Genomic DNA, 13,711 nt, shown 5'->3' with positions numbered 1-13,711 from the left:
ACATCGAGGGATACGAGAGTGACTCCTCAGGCTGCCGGGGCCCTAATTTAGACCGGGCCCCGCTGTATCGATGGCTGGGTCTCCTACGTTTAATAAGTAAACCTCCGCATGTCAGGTGATGATTAAACTGTCCTGGGAGGGCTGCAAGCAAATGAAACTGTCACATGCGTCTCCCTGGGGCCCATATGTCTCATGACCCCAACGCTGCACGGAGTAAACCTTCCACTCATACATATTAACGGCCCTCAGACCTAAACAGCCCAGCTCAGCAGTGATTATTCATCAAAGGAATGGGTTCCCCTGGGAGGTAGTGAGCTCTCAGTCAAGGAAAGGATTTAAGCAGAGGCCAGATGAGATTCTTGCCTCAGCGACCTTGACTTTGCCTTTCACTCGCTCTATGTTTACCTAAAGATTCCTTTGCCCTTTGCAGGCTAGAGTGTAAATAAGCTGAAGGCCAAGGTTGTGTTCCAAGCCCTTTCTTAAGGCCCCAGCGCCCTCCTGGGCACCTTGTCCTATCTCCAGCCACCACATCACTGGGTCTGGGCCTCACACAGGCTGGCTGTGCGCCCCAGAATGAATGCCTTTCTCCTCCTTCCCCATCCTGATGGCCACTGGAGCCGTGCCCCGCTCCACACCACCCTGGGGTTGGTGGTGTAAAGGACCCTGAGGCTGAGCCAGGAGAGTGTGTGTCGAGGGATCTGTGATGCCGGCTCCTGCGCTGTCCCGTAACCTTTTCCACCAGTGCCACTTCTGCTGTGGGCTGTCTATGCTCACTTATTTTCCTTCTTTAGCATGGGGCCGGAGCCTGAATTTGTCCCCATCCCTTGCTGATGTGAGACACGCATGTCACCTCTGTGTTCCTCTGTCATGCTGGGTGGCGCTTGGTCCTGGGAAAGAGACCTGGGCCCTGCACCCGGAAGGAACTGCATTCGCAGCAGGCCCTTCCTGTGAGTCTGTCCGTCCGGGGCCCTCGTCCCGCACCCTGTCCCCTTGCGGCCCGAGACAGTACCTTGGTTGCAGAGGGCTCCGGAGAACCCCGGGAGGCACTCGCAGAGGCCGCTGATGTGGTGACAGGGCCCGCTGCTGTGCACACAGAGGGGACAAGGCTGGGCGCAGCTGAGTCCGTAGAAGCCAGGAGGACAGACTGAGGATGGAGGGGAGACGGTGGTCAGCAGCCCCAGGGCCCCAGCCAGCCTGGCCACCCCTGCTGTCCCGCGCTCTTTCTCACCCTGGGGAGGCCCACCGCTTCTGGAAGAGAGGAACTACGACCCCGTCCTGTTTCTACCAAGAAGCAAGTCTGGCTGGGACATCAACTTGGGACAGAACAGCCAGCTCATGGGCAGAGGGGACTAACAGGAGGGACAAGCCAAGCCGTGCTGGGGTCAGGACCGGCTCCAGCCTGGCAGGGCTGGGAGGACAAGCTGGTCTTCGGAAGGGGGCTCGCACAGCCTTACTTCTCTGGCACAAGGGTCCTCGGAAGCCGGGGGCGCACTCGCAGGTCCCATCCTCAGGAGAGCAGGAGCCGCCGTTCTCACAGCTGCAGGACACGGAGCAGTTGGGGCCCCAGCGGCCGGGCGGACAGGAGCTGTCGCAGCGGACGCCTGTGGGCCAGAGGAGGGGCCAGAGGAGAGGATGGTGGGAAGGGTCCGACACAGCACCAAGAGGGGACCCAGGAACCTGGGGAGGGAGGGCTTCTGGGAAGAAGTAATGCCCAGACAGAAGACAGCAAGGCCCTGGGTGGGCAAGGGGAGCCAGGCGCGCAAAGGACGGGCAGGAGAAAGCATCGCATCTCACAGAAATGACGCAGCAAGAGCTGCATGCGGCCAAGCAAGGAAACAGACTGGAACTGAGATGGAGCCAGGCGATGAAGGGCCCTTCTGTGTTGCCATCTCAGCTGCCATCAAGAGCAGGCCTGACAGAAATCTTCTAGGGCAAGGCAGTGGCCTTAAATTGGGCATGGTGGCACACACTTATAATCCTAGCCCTTGAGAGGCTAAAGCAGAAGAATTGCCATGAGTTCAAGGCCATCCTGGGCTACATAACTGTCTTAAAAACAAACAAACAAACAAACAAAAATGAATGTCCTGGGGGCTGCAGGGACTCAGAGAGTGAGTGGGATCTTTTGACCACAGTCCTCAGGGCGATAAGTATTTTACATCCTATGCAATCACATACACACATGTGTAACAGAAACCAACTATTTTTTTAAAAATGCTACTTGTAATCCAACCAACTGATTTAAGGCCCCTGTGGGCAAGCTCCTCAGAGACAGGAGCACGATGGATAGCTCCAGCTCTTTGAGCTCAAGTGGAGGAAATATGTGCCGGAACGACTCAGCCTGCAGCTGAGGAGGAATTTTAACAGGCCCTGGGTACAGACCCTCTGCACAGCTGGGGTCCCTTGCAGGCTGATGTGCAATAGGTGAATGGAACCCCGGGCCCAGGGGATCCGCTGGGCTTTGGAAGAAGGTGATCAGAGAGGCTCAGAGAGGAGCGGAATTAATTTAAAAATTGCATCTGCCTTGGTATAAGGACAAGGACTGGGAGAAGGCGGGGAAAGACATTCAGAGGCAGTGAACTGGGCCCCAGCCTAGCAGTGGGACCAATTTGGGAGCGCACAGCCCCGGCCTCAGATGGGGAGGGGAGTGCCTGGCTCTCCTTGCCTTCTGCCTGGTCTGCATCAGTCTCCCCTGGGGTCCTCACTCTGAAATGTCTGTTTCCCAGCAGGGGGTAGCTTCAGGGGCCCCTCTGGGAAACAAAAGTGGGGGCTTCTCCCAGGGAGTAAGCTCGCACCCCAGGGAGCATCTGGTGGCCCTGCTCACCATGTTTTACCCCTTGACGTGGGTCTCTCCCATGAAGTTAGGGCGCCTGAAGGGACCATGGGTTACAGGAGCCTAGGGAAGGGGAAGTCACAGAGCTGTTCGGAGTTTGGGATGCATTTGAAGACTCTCCCTTTCTAGCAAGTCAGCCCTCGGTGTCTACAAGGGACACCCAAATGCCATCGTCCCTACCTAGAACCTATCTGCACCCTCCAGTATGGTTTACATTATCTCCAATTATAATTCCTAACTCAGTGTAAATGCTATGTAAATAGTTGCTCTGCTGTACTGTTTAGGACCTGATAAGACAAGTCTGCACATCGTCTCAGTACAGGTGAAAAAACAAATTTGTGTGTGTATGACAGGGTCTCACTATCTACCCAAGGCTGGCCTCGAACTCATGGCAATCCTCCTGCCTCAGCCTACCAAGTGCTGGAATTCCAGGCATGTGCCACCATGGAAATGCATTTCTTAAAACAGCATTTTCAATCTACCATTGATGGAATCCTTGGGTCCAGACCCCAAGAACGCACACCAACAGCCATGGTCGCCCTAAGGAATTCCTTTGCAGTGGTTATTGAAAACCCCGGATTGAGACTACAGGTAGAGGGACTCGATATGGCTGTCCCTCGGGCTCCGAGCTCCTGGGCGCTGAGTGGTCTCTGCAGCCTGACCAAGGCAGACAGGTCACACACAGACAGACGCTCCTTCCTAAAGGAGCCTCACTGTGACTGGGACGTGCTAAACAATGTATACAAATGCACCGCGGAATTCACGGCCTCTCTGGCTGCTGTGTCCACCCCAGCAAGAGCAGAGCTGTTCTTAAGAGCAGGCACCTCGAGGTGCTCACGGGGTCCTTTTTCGTAGAGACTGAGAACCACAGGAGCACCCTGTCCCTGCGCAGACTGCAAGCGGCTGCGGGGTCCCGCTGGGTCTAAGATCAGGCAATTCTGATACTCTGGGCCTGGCTCTGGGGTCCTGCTCTGTCCTAGGAGCTCCCTGCAGCTTAAGTCACTGGCATCTAAGTGGGAGGAACAGTCAAGTACTCCAGCCACCAGGAGTGCCCAGGTCTAGAGGGGACTTCTGGGGTGACCAGAAGGGGCTGCCCTTGGCCTTCCCGGAGCCTCCAGTTCCTGAAGCAGCAGCGTCATCACTACCTCCTTGGGCCCTGTTTTCCCCACAGTTTAATAGAGATAATAAACCCCCTTCAAGAACTCTCCCCTAGCTGGGCGTGGTGGCTCACACCTGTAATCCCAGAACTCGGGAGGCTGAGGCAGGAGGATCGTTGTGAGTTCAAGACCAGCCTGGGCTACAAAGTGAGCTCAAGGCCAGTCTGAACTGCACAGCAAGACCTTGTCTCAAAAAGACAAAAACAAAACAAAACAAAACAAAGAACCCTTCATTTCTTACCCTGTGGAATCCCTTTTCTCTAGTTTTCAGAAAAACCCCCTCCCCACACACAGACACAATCTGTATTGGTGGATAAAGCTACAGATCTACACACTGTGATCTCTAGTGCATGGTGTGAGGCCAGAAGCCTACCTCCTACTTTATTATTTATTTATTTAGACTTTTTGAGACAGGGTCTCACTATGCAGTTCAAGCTGGCCTTGAGCTCACTTTGTAGCCCAGGAGGGTCTTGAACCTCGAACTTACAACCATCCTCCTGCCTCAGCCTCCCCAGTGCTGGGATTATAGGCGTGCACCACCACACCTGGATCATCCTACTTTAGACACCTCCGTCATGCAGCCTTCCTAGGTATCTGCCCAGGTATTCAAACATCAGTGTCATAGCCATAGCATACGGCTGTGTCCCTACCTGTGATTTCAATGTTTCCTACACATGAAGCCTTTCTCCCTGCCAGCAATCTGAGGGCAGGGACCACAGCTTACTGACACACTGAGCCTGCTTAACTAGGCAGGTTCTCCCCATGGGCAGACGCCACCGTGGTCATCTTTGCATGGCGCATAGTAGGTGCTCAGCTCACTACTGTGGATGGTGCTCAGCCTTGCTGTTTACTGCTGAGCCTGGCCCAGTGCTGGGCACAATGTGGCTGCCAAATAAAGACTTGGTGATTGCCCAAGTTAAGAAATGCTAGTTGAGCGAATAAATGGATTCCCCATAAAATGCAATCCTAGCTAGGCTGGTGATGAACGCCTGTAATCCCAGCACTCAGGAGGCTGAGGCAGGAGGATCATTGCGAGTTTGAGACCAACCTGGGCTACAAAGTGAGCTCAAGGCCAGCCTAAACTCCATAGCGAGACCCTGTCTCAAACAGACAGAAAAAGAAAATGCAATCCTACACAGCTCCCATCCTGATGGCACTTAGGTCCTGAGGCCTTGGACAGCTCCCCTTTCTCATCTGGAGCATAGACAGTTGGGGCAGATTTAATTAAATCTGCACTTCCAGGGAAAGATCATCCACCACCCTCAGAGACTAGATCTTTCAATAAGCACTGAGTGAGCGTCATGTAGGCTTACGGCAGCTGAGGGCGATGTAATGCTCATCGGTACCCGCGGCGGCCATGGGAGGAAGGCAGGGACTGGCACATGGCTGCGGCGAGCCAAGGCATGAATTATAGAGCCAGGGCGGGAAGTCAGCACTGATACTTCTTGGCGGGCGGACTTAGTCACTACCCTGGTTGCTGAGATACAATGGCCAACATCCACAATTTTTTTTTTTTTTTTTTTTTTTTTGGTTTTTTCTCCGGTACCGGGAACCGAACTCACGACCTTGCGTGTGCCAGGCAGACGCTTTTGCCGCTGAGCTAAACTCCCAGCCCCTATCCACAATTTAAAGGAAAGGATTATTTTAGCTCGTAGTTTGTCTGTGGTTGGTTGGCTCAAGGTGGAGGGGCGTGGCAGACAAAAGGCGCTCCCCTCCAGGTGGTGGCCGCGGCAGAAGGGAGGAGCCGGGAGCGAGACACACCCTCCCAGGCCCCGCCCAGGGAACGCCTTCTCCACCAGGCCCCGCCCCCTGACAGCACCTTCAGCTATAAATTCATCAGTGGGAGACTCCAGGGACGAGTAGAGCACCTCATGGTCCATCATCTTCCAAAGGCCCCCACCTCTGAACACAAGGGGCTTTGCGGGGACACTAGATCTAAGCCGAGAGGTGGGCGGTGAGTGGGAGGGGCTCGCGGTGGGAGGCCCAGGCCGCCTCCTCCTGCTCCACAAACCTCTGAGACCTCAATTGCCTCTTTCAAAAGCCTTCGGGACCACTTGGGGAAATCCGCTTTAGAACAGCAGAGGCCGTGCTGAAAGGTTGTCCATCAAAGGCAGAATTTTTAAGCAGCGGATGTCATTAAAATCTGATCCGCTCGCTTGAAATTAAGGCAATGAGAACTTCAAGCGGTTTTCCACTTGGCTCTTGCTGAGAGTGTGGGGTGGCAGCGACCTGGATGCAGCCTCATTCTGTACCTGGGGGACAGTAGCCGGCAGGGAAGCCGGGCAGGAGATGCCATGGAGGAATGTCCCTAGTCACAGAGAAAAGTCCCTGGCCTCAGAGGAATGTCCCCCCGGGGCCTTGGCGGCTTGGAAACTTTCCAGTTGTATAGAACGGAAGCCATGCGGCAACCAGTGTTAATTATTTATCTGAGAACTACACTGCCAGTCACGACTACTCTCTCTGCTCAGCAGCCACCTTGGGCCAGGCTGGTGGGTGCATTCACTCCCGATAGACTATCACCGAGCACTTCTTGCATTCGTGGCTTCCAGGACTGAGCATTTGGTGTAAGCCAGGCACCCTTAGCACTTGAGGGAAGTAACTCATCTCAGCTCCAAAACCAGCCTGCAGTTGATAATCGCCTGCATTCTATGGACGGAGAAATGAGGCTCTGACAGGCTAGAGGACTTGCCCAAGTTCACAGATCCAGGCTGTCTGGTCGTGTTCTATGCGTAACCAGCTCGTCAGCCATATCACAAGGGTGGCAGGCGGTGGACACAATGGTGGATAAGGCAGATGCCTCCCAGGGCACGCGGTCAGGTTAGGGAGGCGGATAATAAACACTTAAATCAGAGGTCAAGGCCAGGTATGGTAAGTTCTACAGAAGGACACGCGTAGAGTAGCAGGGGAATTAACAAACAGGCTTTGCAGCCTTGACCACATGGTATGAGGAGGGGTTATTGGGTGGGAGGGCAAAGAATGGTTCAGGCCGAGGCAGGCATATGCCAAGGCCTGGAGTCAGGGCGAGGTTGCAAGGGGAAATGCTGGCCCTGGTGCCTGGAGTCAGTGAGTGGCGGAGGCAGCAGGGCCAGATCGCAGGGGACCTGAGCCATGGATGTTCTGTGAGTCACAGGAAACCACCAAGGGACTCGAGGTTCTGATAAGTTCGCTCCCGCTATCAGGCACAGAACTGATGGGGTGGGGGAGGGGGAGGCTGAGACCAGCGAGGCGGTGCCAGAGGAGAGACGGGGACTGCGGGCTGGACCAGGGGGTGGCCCGAGAGGGACGGAAGGGGGTGGCTCCCTGGCAGTCAGGAGGCAGGCTGGGGGATGGACACAGGCCCCACGACCCTGGGCCAGGGCGGAGGACAAAGTGCTTCACCCTCTTCCCTGCTGGGGCCTCTACCAAATAGCTCCAGCACCCACACCCACCGCCTGCCAGCCCCTCCGCTTTGGCTGGGGTGCCCCTCCCCAGGGCACCATCGGTGTTTCAGAGACAGTTGCTTCATCGAATGGAACGCAGAACTGGAGCTGAGAGCAGATTTAGGGAACAAGAAGAAACATCAAAGGAGGGCGGCAAGAGCGGGGCGCACGGAGCCCGGCCGAGGGGTTACCTGTCCATCCGGCCAGGCAGCAGCAGTGGCCTGTGATGGGGTCGCAGCCGTCAGCGTGGCTGCAGTCACAGCGTTCGCTGCAGTTCAGCCCAAATGTGCCGTCCTGCGGAGGTGGAGGGAGGAGGAGGAGGGGGTCAGAATCTCTCAGGCCTTCGTGCACTCCATGACACAGCTGAGCACACCCGGCTGCATTAACAGGAGTGTGAGGTTTGGAGCAAGGGAGGGAATGGTCCTGCCCCACCCTTCAATGCTTAGGCTCTGAGGGCCGTGAGGATCATCAGCTTAAGTTGTAAATGAAAATACACTTCATTGATCGGGGCGCCTCTACCTCACGTGAGGAAGGAGTGGTTGACTGTCTGTTAAGGGGGAAGAAAATGGTGACCCTTATTTGCTATGTGCTCATGAAGGTCCAATAGCCTTGTATCCTCATCTCTCTTAACCCTTGCAGCAGTCTCTGACATGGTTCCTGGTATTCCCCCTTTAAAGATAGGAAGCAGCTGGAGAGGCAGAGTAACCCGCTCAAGGTAACAGGATGTAGCAAAGGCAGGATTTGAACCCAGGACCTCAAGCCCATGGCCACATTCAGTTTCTCGTGGGTTGGTTTCAAGACCAAGACCCAGTGATTAAGTTTGGGTGGTTACTGCTAGAAGGTGCTCCTTAGTCCCTGCTCCGCTGATCGTGGAAACACCGATTGCAGGAACCGGAAAGACACGGGGCCAGGAGCGGCACCTGTGCCGGCTCAGAGCAGCCGTGGTGGAGCTCGGGAGGGGAGGCTCCTGAGGCCAAGCTGGGGCTCAGTGCCGGAGCACCGGGGTCAGGGATGGCTTAGCAAGGTGGGGGCGGGGAAGGCAACGCTGGGCGCTACATCTGCCCAGGGTTTGCTGTGCTCCAGGAGACCGAGCGGAGGAAAATGACCGCGGGGGTGAGGACTAGCTGTGACTCAGCTCCAGCCGTTCCCCACTTGTTGGGGTGCTCCTCTTGGTGCATTCCCGAGCGCGACTTAACCCCAGGTAGGGGGCACTCACCGGGCAGGGCAGCTCACAGGTGTCTCCCAGCCAGCCAGGGGTGCAGGTGCAGGCGCCGTCCGCAGGGCTGCAGGCCGCCCCGTTGGCGCAGGCGCAGGTCTCATTGCAGTTCAGGCCCCACGTCCCGCTGGGACACGGCAGGGCACAGTCCAGACCCTGCCATCCTGAGGGCGGAAGGGGCTGTCACCTCCCTCTCCAGGTCCAGCACGGCTGCCGCTCCATCCCACCAGCAGCTCAGAGCCTCTGCTGAGGAATCCCATGCCACATCCCTGCCACTGAGGCTCCGGCTGGCTTCCGGGTTGCAGCCTGCCTCATTAAATGGTTCCGCCCCTTCACGTGGGCAGGGGCAGCCCCAGCTGAGACCCCTTAGCTGCCTGGGCCCGGGCTGGTCTTGCACAGGGCACGTTACCTTCCTTGCAGGCGCAGGAGCCGTCTACCGGGGAGCAGATGCCACCGTTGTGACAGCTGCAGACAGAGGAGCAGTTGGGTCCATAGGTCCCCGCGGCGCAGGGGACGGCACAGAACTCTCCCTGGGGAGAGAGGGGCGGACTGGGGTCAGAGGTTGCCCAGTGCTAGGTGGCTGCGGTAGGCAGGGCCATCCCCCTACCTAAACCGTCTGTGTCCTAATCCCTGGTACCTGCATATATGTCACCTTATGTAGCGAGAGGGACTTTGTCTCTTGGTCTTTTTGAGACAGGGTCTTGCTATGAAGTTCAGGCTGGCCTTGAGCTGACTTTGTAGCCCAGGCTGGTCTCTAACTCCCAACGATCCTCCTGCCTCAGTCTCCCGAGTGTTGGGATTACAGGCGTGCATCACCACGCCTGGCTGCGAGAGGGACTTTGTAGATGTGACTGTGAGATGGGAGAGTCGCTGGGATTATCCAGGCAGGGTCGAGTGCTCGACCTGCTCCCTCCGCATTCACCCTGTCAAGTCGGGCATCCACTACACCGTGCTAAGCCTCAGTCCCTGCATCTGTAAAATGGGAACAATGCTGTCCCCACCCCATGGGAATGTTACAAGCATTAAGTTAGTTACTTGTGAAGCAGGTAGATTGATGCCTGGAGGATTCAAAGCACCATAAAAACTTACTATTTGTGCAAAGATACATTACTTATGAGAATAGCATGCAAAACCTTCCAAGGTTTAAGCAGCAGGAGGTTCTGGAGAGAGATCATTTATCAGCAATGCACCTCAGGGAGGGGGCGGTGCCCCCCTGCAGGCCCAGAGTTGATTGGCCAGGCTCTGTTGACTGACATCATGGCTAGCCAATAACAGGCCTCTCTCAGGGCATCCGGGGACCTAAGGTTTGGCGCTTCCACCTTGATTTGGGGGACCCCAACGAGCCTTGTCCAAGATGAGTTGTGCGGATATCTGAACCTGCATGGGTCTACATTCGTCTACACAGGCTTAGGCAGTAAGTCCACACACCTGTGTTTCTCTATGCTGTTTGTCTCTGTTGTATTTGGGTTTTATTTGTTTTTGCGGTGCTAGGGATTGAACCCCAGGGCCTGCATGCTGAGCTACATCCCTAGCCCTTTTTTAATTTTTTATTTTGAGACAGGGTCTTGCTAGTCACCAGGTTGCCTAGGCTGGGCTCAAACTTGTTATCCTCCTCCTGCCTCAGCTTCCCAGAGTGCTGGGATTCCAGACCTGTACCACAACGCTCAGCTTCTGCTGCATCTGTTTAATCCGTGTGTGCAGATTTGGGTGCACACCTGTGACTCCATCCTTCCCCTTCCGTGTCGTCCCTGACACTGTCCCCGGTGCTGTCCTATTGGGACTTGGATGCACAAACAGAAGCCACCATCCTAACACACTGAGGGCTGGGCCAGCTAAAGGGGCTGCCTGTGCCCACCCATGGCATGCACTTGGGGCAGTGGGTCTGATTTCACTCACATCTACACTCTCCAGCCTCGGGACCATGCTGGTACTTAATGGGCCCTCGATAAGCGCTGCCTAATTGAAACAAGCTGTTTGTGTGCTCATGTCAGCTTCCAGGGCCCAAACCAGACAGACCGGGAACCTACCATATGCTTCCATCTCACGCCAGCCCATTCAACAGATGTTTGCTGAGTGGGACCACAAGGAGCCAGGCCTGCCAGAGGTTCCAGGCGCACAGAGGGGCCCGTTTCTGCCCTTGGGCAGCTGGATGGGTTTACTGTCCACTTATTCACTGTCTGTCTCTTCAGCGAGACTGGCAGCTTCGTGAGATCTAGGACCTCAGCTCTCTGGGTTACACCAGCATTGCAGCTCAGAAGCTGGTGCTGAGTGGGGATTCTGTGAGTGATGCTAGCAAGGACACAAGGACCCTGCTAGACTGGGTCTTGTGGCTCACTGCACTTAGGAAGCAGGATCCTGCCTGGCCTGAGCCCATCCTGCCATTAGCTCTGAGCTTTCCTGGAGCTCTTGGGAAGAGGGAAATTCAGGCCAGATCCTGTCCACGGTTCCTTGTCCCACCTGGCACCCCCTGCCCCACTCTGCCCAGCCAGAAAAGCATCCTCTTGGCCTCAGCCACACAGGGCGCCCAGACCCTCTGAGCTGAACAGGATCTTGCCGGTCACCCCAAGTGGGCTCCCAGGGGAGGCTGCAGGGCTGTGTCTTATCCCCCGAGCTCCAGCCCAGTACCTGGCCCAGACCAGCCCTGCATTCACAGCAGCTGACCGCTGCACCATCAGGGGAAAGGACTGGATGCCCGCAGGATTGTGAACTCAGACCAGAGATGAAACTGTGGCTCGGCTCTTGCCACCCCGGTGGCCTGCATGCCCAGCCCCGCACCCACTGCCCAGCCAGGCCTGGTGTCTACCTGTGCCCCATGCTCCAAGACAGCCACACAGGAGCCCCACAAAACGTCCTGCTGGAAGGCGGTCCTGTCTTCTGGCACACATGCATGAGCGCTAGGTCATGTCCAAGCTTCCCCTCCTTTATCAGTCAGCTGCTGCCACTGAAACCCATCAGCCTCCCTAACTTCTTCCTGCCCAGGGCCCTTTTTAATGCCCTCCACCTTCAAAGCTTCTTAATTTGAAAAACACTGTCGTTACGCTGCACTGGTGCCCAAGGCCCGTCACATATCGGACAGATACAGTCTGGCCGGTGACCACAAGCCTTGCGACTGTGGTGGCAGCATTGTGTCCACCAACCATGACCCAGAAATTCCTGTGATGTCACCTGTGACCAATCAGAGCTTCTGAGCGGTTCACGCTCACCTGGGCTGGCACACAGAGCTAATTTAATTCTAATTAAAAGCAAAAGAAAGCCCTGGGTATTTTAGTTAGCCTCGGCACAGGTAATAAAGGATTTCCTGGAGGTCTGGGGAATGTTTGAAACTGCTCTTGGCAGTGAGCTGTAGACGCAGCAGGTGTCTGGCTGGGGATCAGCAGCTGCGTGCATCGGAAGGGCTCTTTCGCGCTGACTCTGAGCAGCTTCCGGCCTGGAGTGGGGTCCTTAACCCAGAGAGAAGATGGTGAGGATGTGGTCTGGGAGGGGGTGTCCTCTTGGGCCTCGCACAAGCTGGCCACCACGTCCACTGAGGCGCGGGAATCCCATAGCCCCTTTACTGAACAGGTGAGGCAGAGAGAGGCAAATGACTTGTCCAGGATCACACACCCAATACAGGCAGAGAGGGATCTGTGACTTGGATCAGCTGCTGGCTCCCACTTCAAATGCACGATGCTAATAGCCCAGACTTGATATCAGGGCTGCGCTCACCACCTAAGTGCAGTAGGACATCCACACACTGAGGCCTGTATCTCAAAGGGGCCACCCAGCCAGGCCCAGATGCCCTGGTCCTTTCTCTGCACCTGAAAGTTGATACTTGGGTGGCTGCTTTGTTTGTTTGAGATAGCATTTTGTGAGATAGCTAGGCTGGCTTCAAACTCCCTATGTAGTCCAGGTTGGCCTTGAACTCTCAGTCCTCCTGCCTCAGCCTCCCATGTACCACCATGCCCAACCTGGGTATTTCTGTATCCTCATCCCTCCTAGCCTCTCTTCCCTGTGCACCCCATAGGACCCCGCAATACGGAGACACCACTACCCACGCCACCCCCACTGGGGGATGCCTGCCAATCCTGCTCAGTATCTTCCTTCCGTGAATGGAATGGGATGTGAACTCTTCCTCCCACTCAAAGGCCTGCTAATTATAGATGCAGCACTGGCCATTAACATCCTGAACTTGGTCTGGAAGAGCTACTGGCAGAAGGGAACCTTGCAAACTGGTCCTGTTGAAGAGCCGGAATCTCAGCCCCGCCCCCTGCCCGGCACGGCCGCGCAGAGGCAGACCCCTGTGGGTAATGAGGTCTGTCCCATTATATTTGTTTCCAGTGTTGTTTATTCAGTCTTTTCCCCGCAGTATGCTGCTTTGTAGTTCGGCCCTGTTTGGGAAAATTAATCAACAGCTGGGCTTCTCGTGTTGATCATGCGTTTTCCTTGCAGTGGGCGCGAGGTTAATGAGGATTTTTTGGAGAAGGAGGAGGAGGATGGAAAGTGGTTGGCCATCCCTTGGACAAAAGGAGGCAGTGCCAGCCAAGACCTGGCCCTTCAGATCCAGGCGGAGGGGATGGGCACCTGCCACCTGCCAGAGCCGAGCAGGGAGACTGTTGGCCCCAGCAACCAGTGAAGCCACCCTGGCCCCCACGTCCTCCTGGTGGGGAAGTAGGTTGGATGGTTCAAGCATGAAAGGGTCAGAGTACTCTTTTTCCATTTTAAAATACAGTCTGGCTAAATTGCCCATACTGGCCTTGAACTTGTGATCCTCCTGCCTTCTGAGAAGCTGGGATTACAGTTGTATGCCACTACACCCAGATGTTTTGTTTTGTTTTTGAGACAGGGTCTCACTATGCAGTTCAGGCTTTGAACTCACTGTGTAGCCCAGGCTGGCCTCAACTTCACCACAATCCTCCTGCCTCAGCCTCCCAAGTGCTGAGATTACAGGTGTAATAAATAAACCTAGATAAATAAATGGGTTTATGTGAGGCAAATATAGCAGTAATCCTGGTAGCACTGGTTTGTAATCCCAGCACTCTGGGAGGCTGAGACAGGAGGATCAAAAAGTCTGAGCCCAGCTTGGGCAACTTAGTAAGACCCTGTCTCAAAA

At 55.5% G+C, this 13,711-nt stretch overlaps 1 protein-coding gene across 4 annotated transcripts in view; it reads right to left on the bottom strand.

The window, feature by feature from the left end:
• Megf11 (multiple EGF-like-domains 11) overlaps positions 1–13,711 on the bottom strand; it is a 279,614-nt gene that overhangs the window by 21,632 nt on the left and 244,271 nt on the right. For all 4 annotated transcript variants that reach the window (XM_005393705.2, XM_013519007.1, XM_013519005.1 and 1 more), the window contains exons 11-15: positions 9,032–9,152; positions 8,623–8,786; positions 7,598–7,700; positions 1,455–1,601; positions 1,010–1,144 (exon numbers count right to left, since the gene is read on the bottom strand). In XM_005393705.2, the coding sequence (XP_005393762.1) occupies positions 1,010–1,144; positions 1,455–1,601; positions 7,598–7,700; positions 8,623–8,786; positions 9,032–9,152 (670 nt within the window). The remainder of the gene's footprint in view (positions 1–1,009; positions 1,145–1,454; positions 1,602–7,597; positions 7,701–8,622; positions 8,787–9,031; positions 9,153–13,711) is intronic.

This window comes from Chinchilla lanigera, unplaced genomic scaffold (assembly GCF_000276665.1).
Source record: "Chinchilla lanigera isolate Chin_1 unplaced genomic scaffold, ChiLan1.0 scaffold00049, whole genome shotgun sequence".
Lineage (NCBI taxonomy): Eukaryota > Metazoa > Chordata > Mammalia > Rodentia > Chinchillidae > Chinchilla > Chinchilla lanigera.
This window is presented reverse-complemented; position numbering and strand designations above follow the sequence as displayed.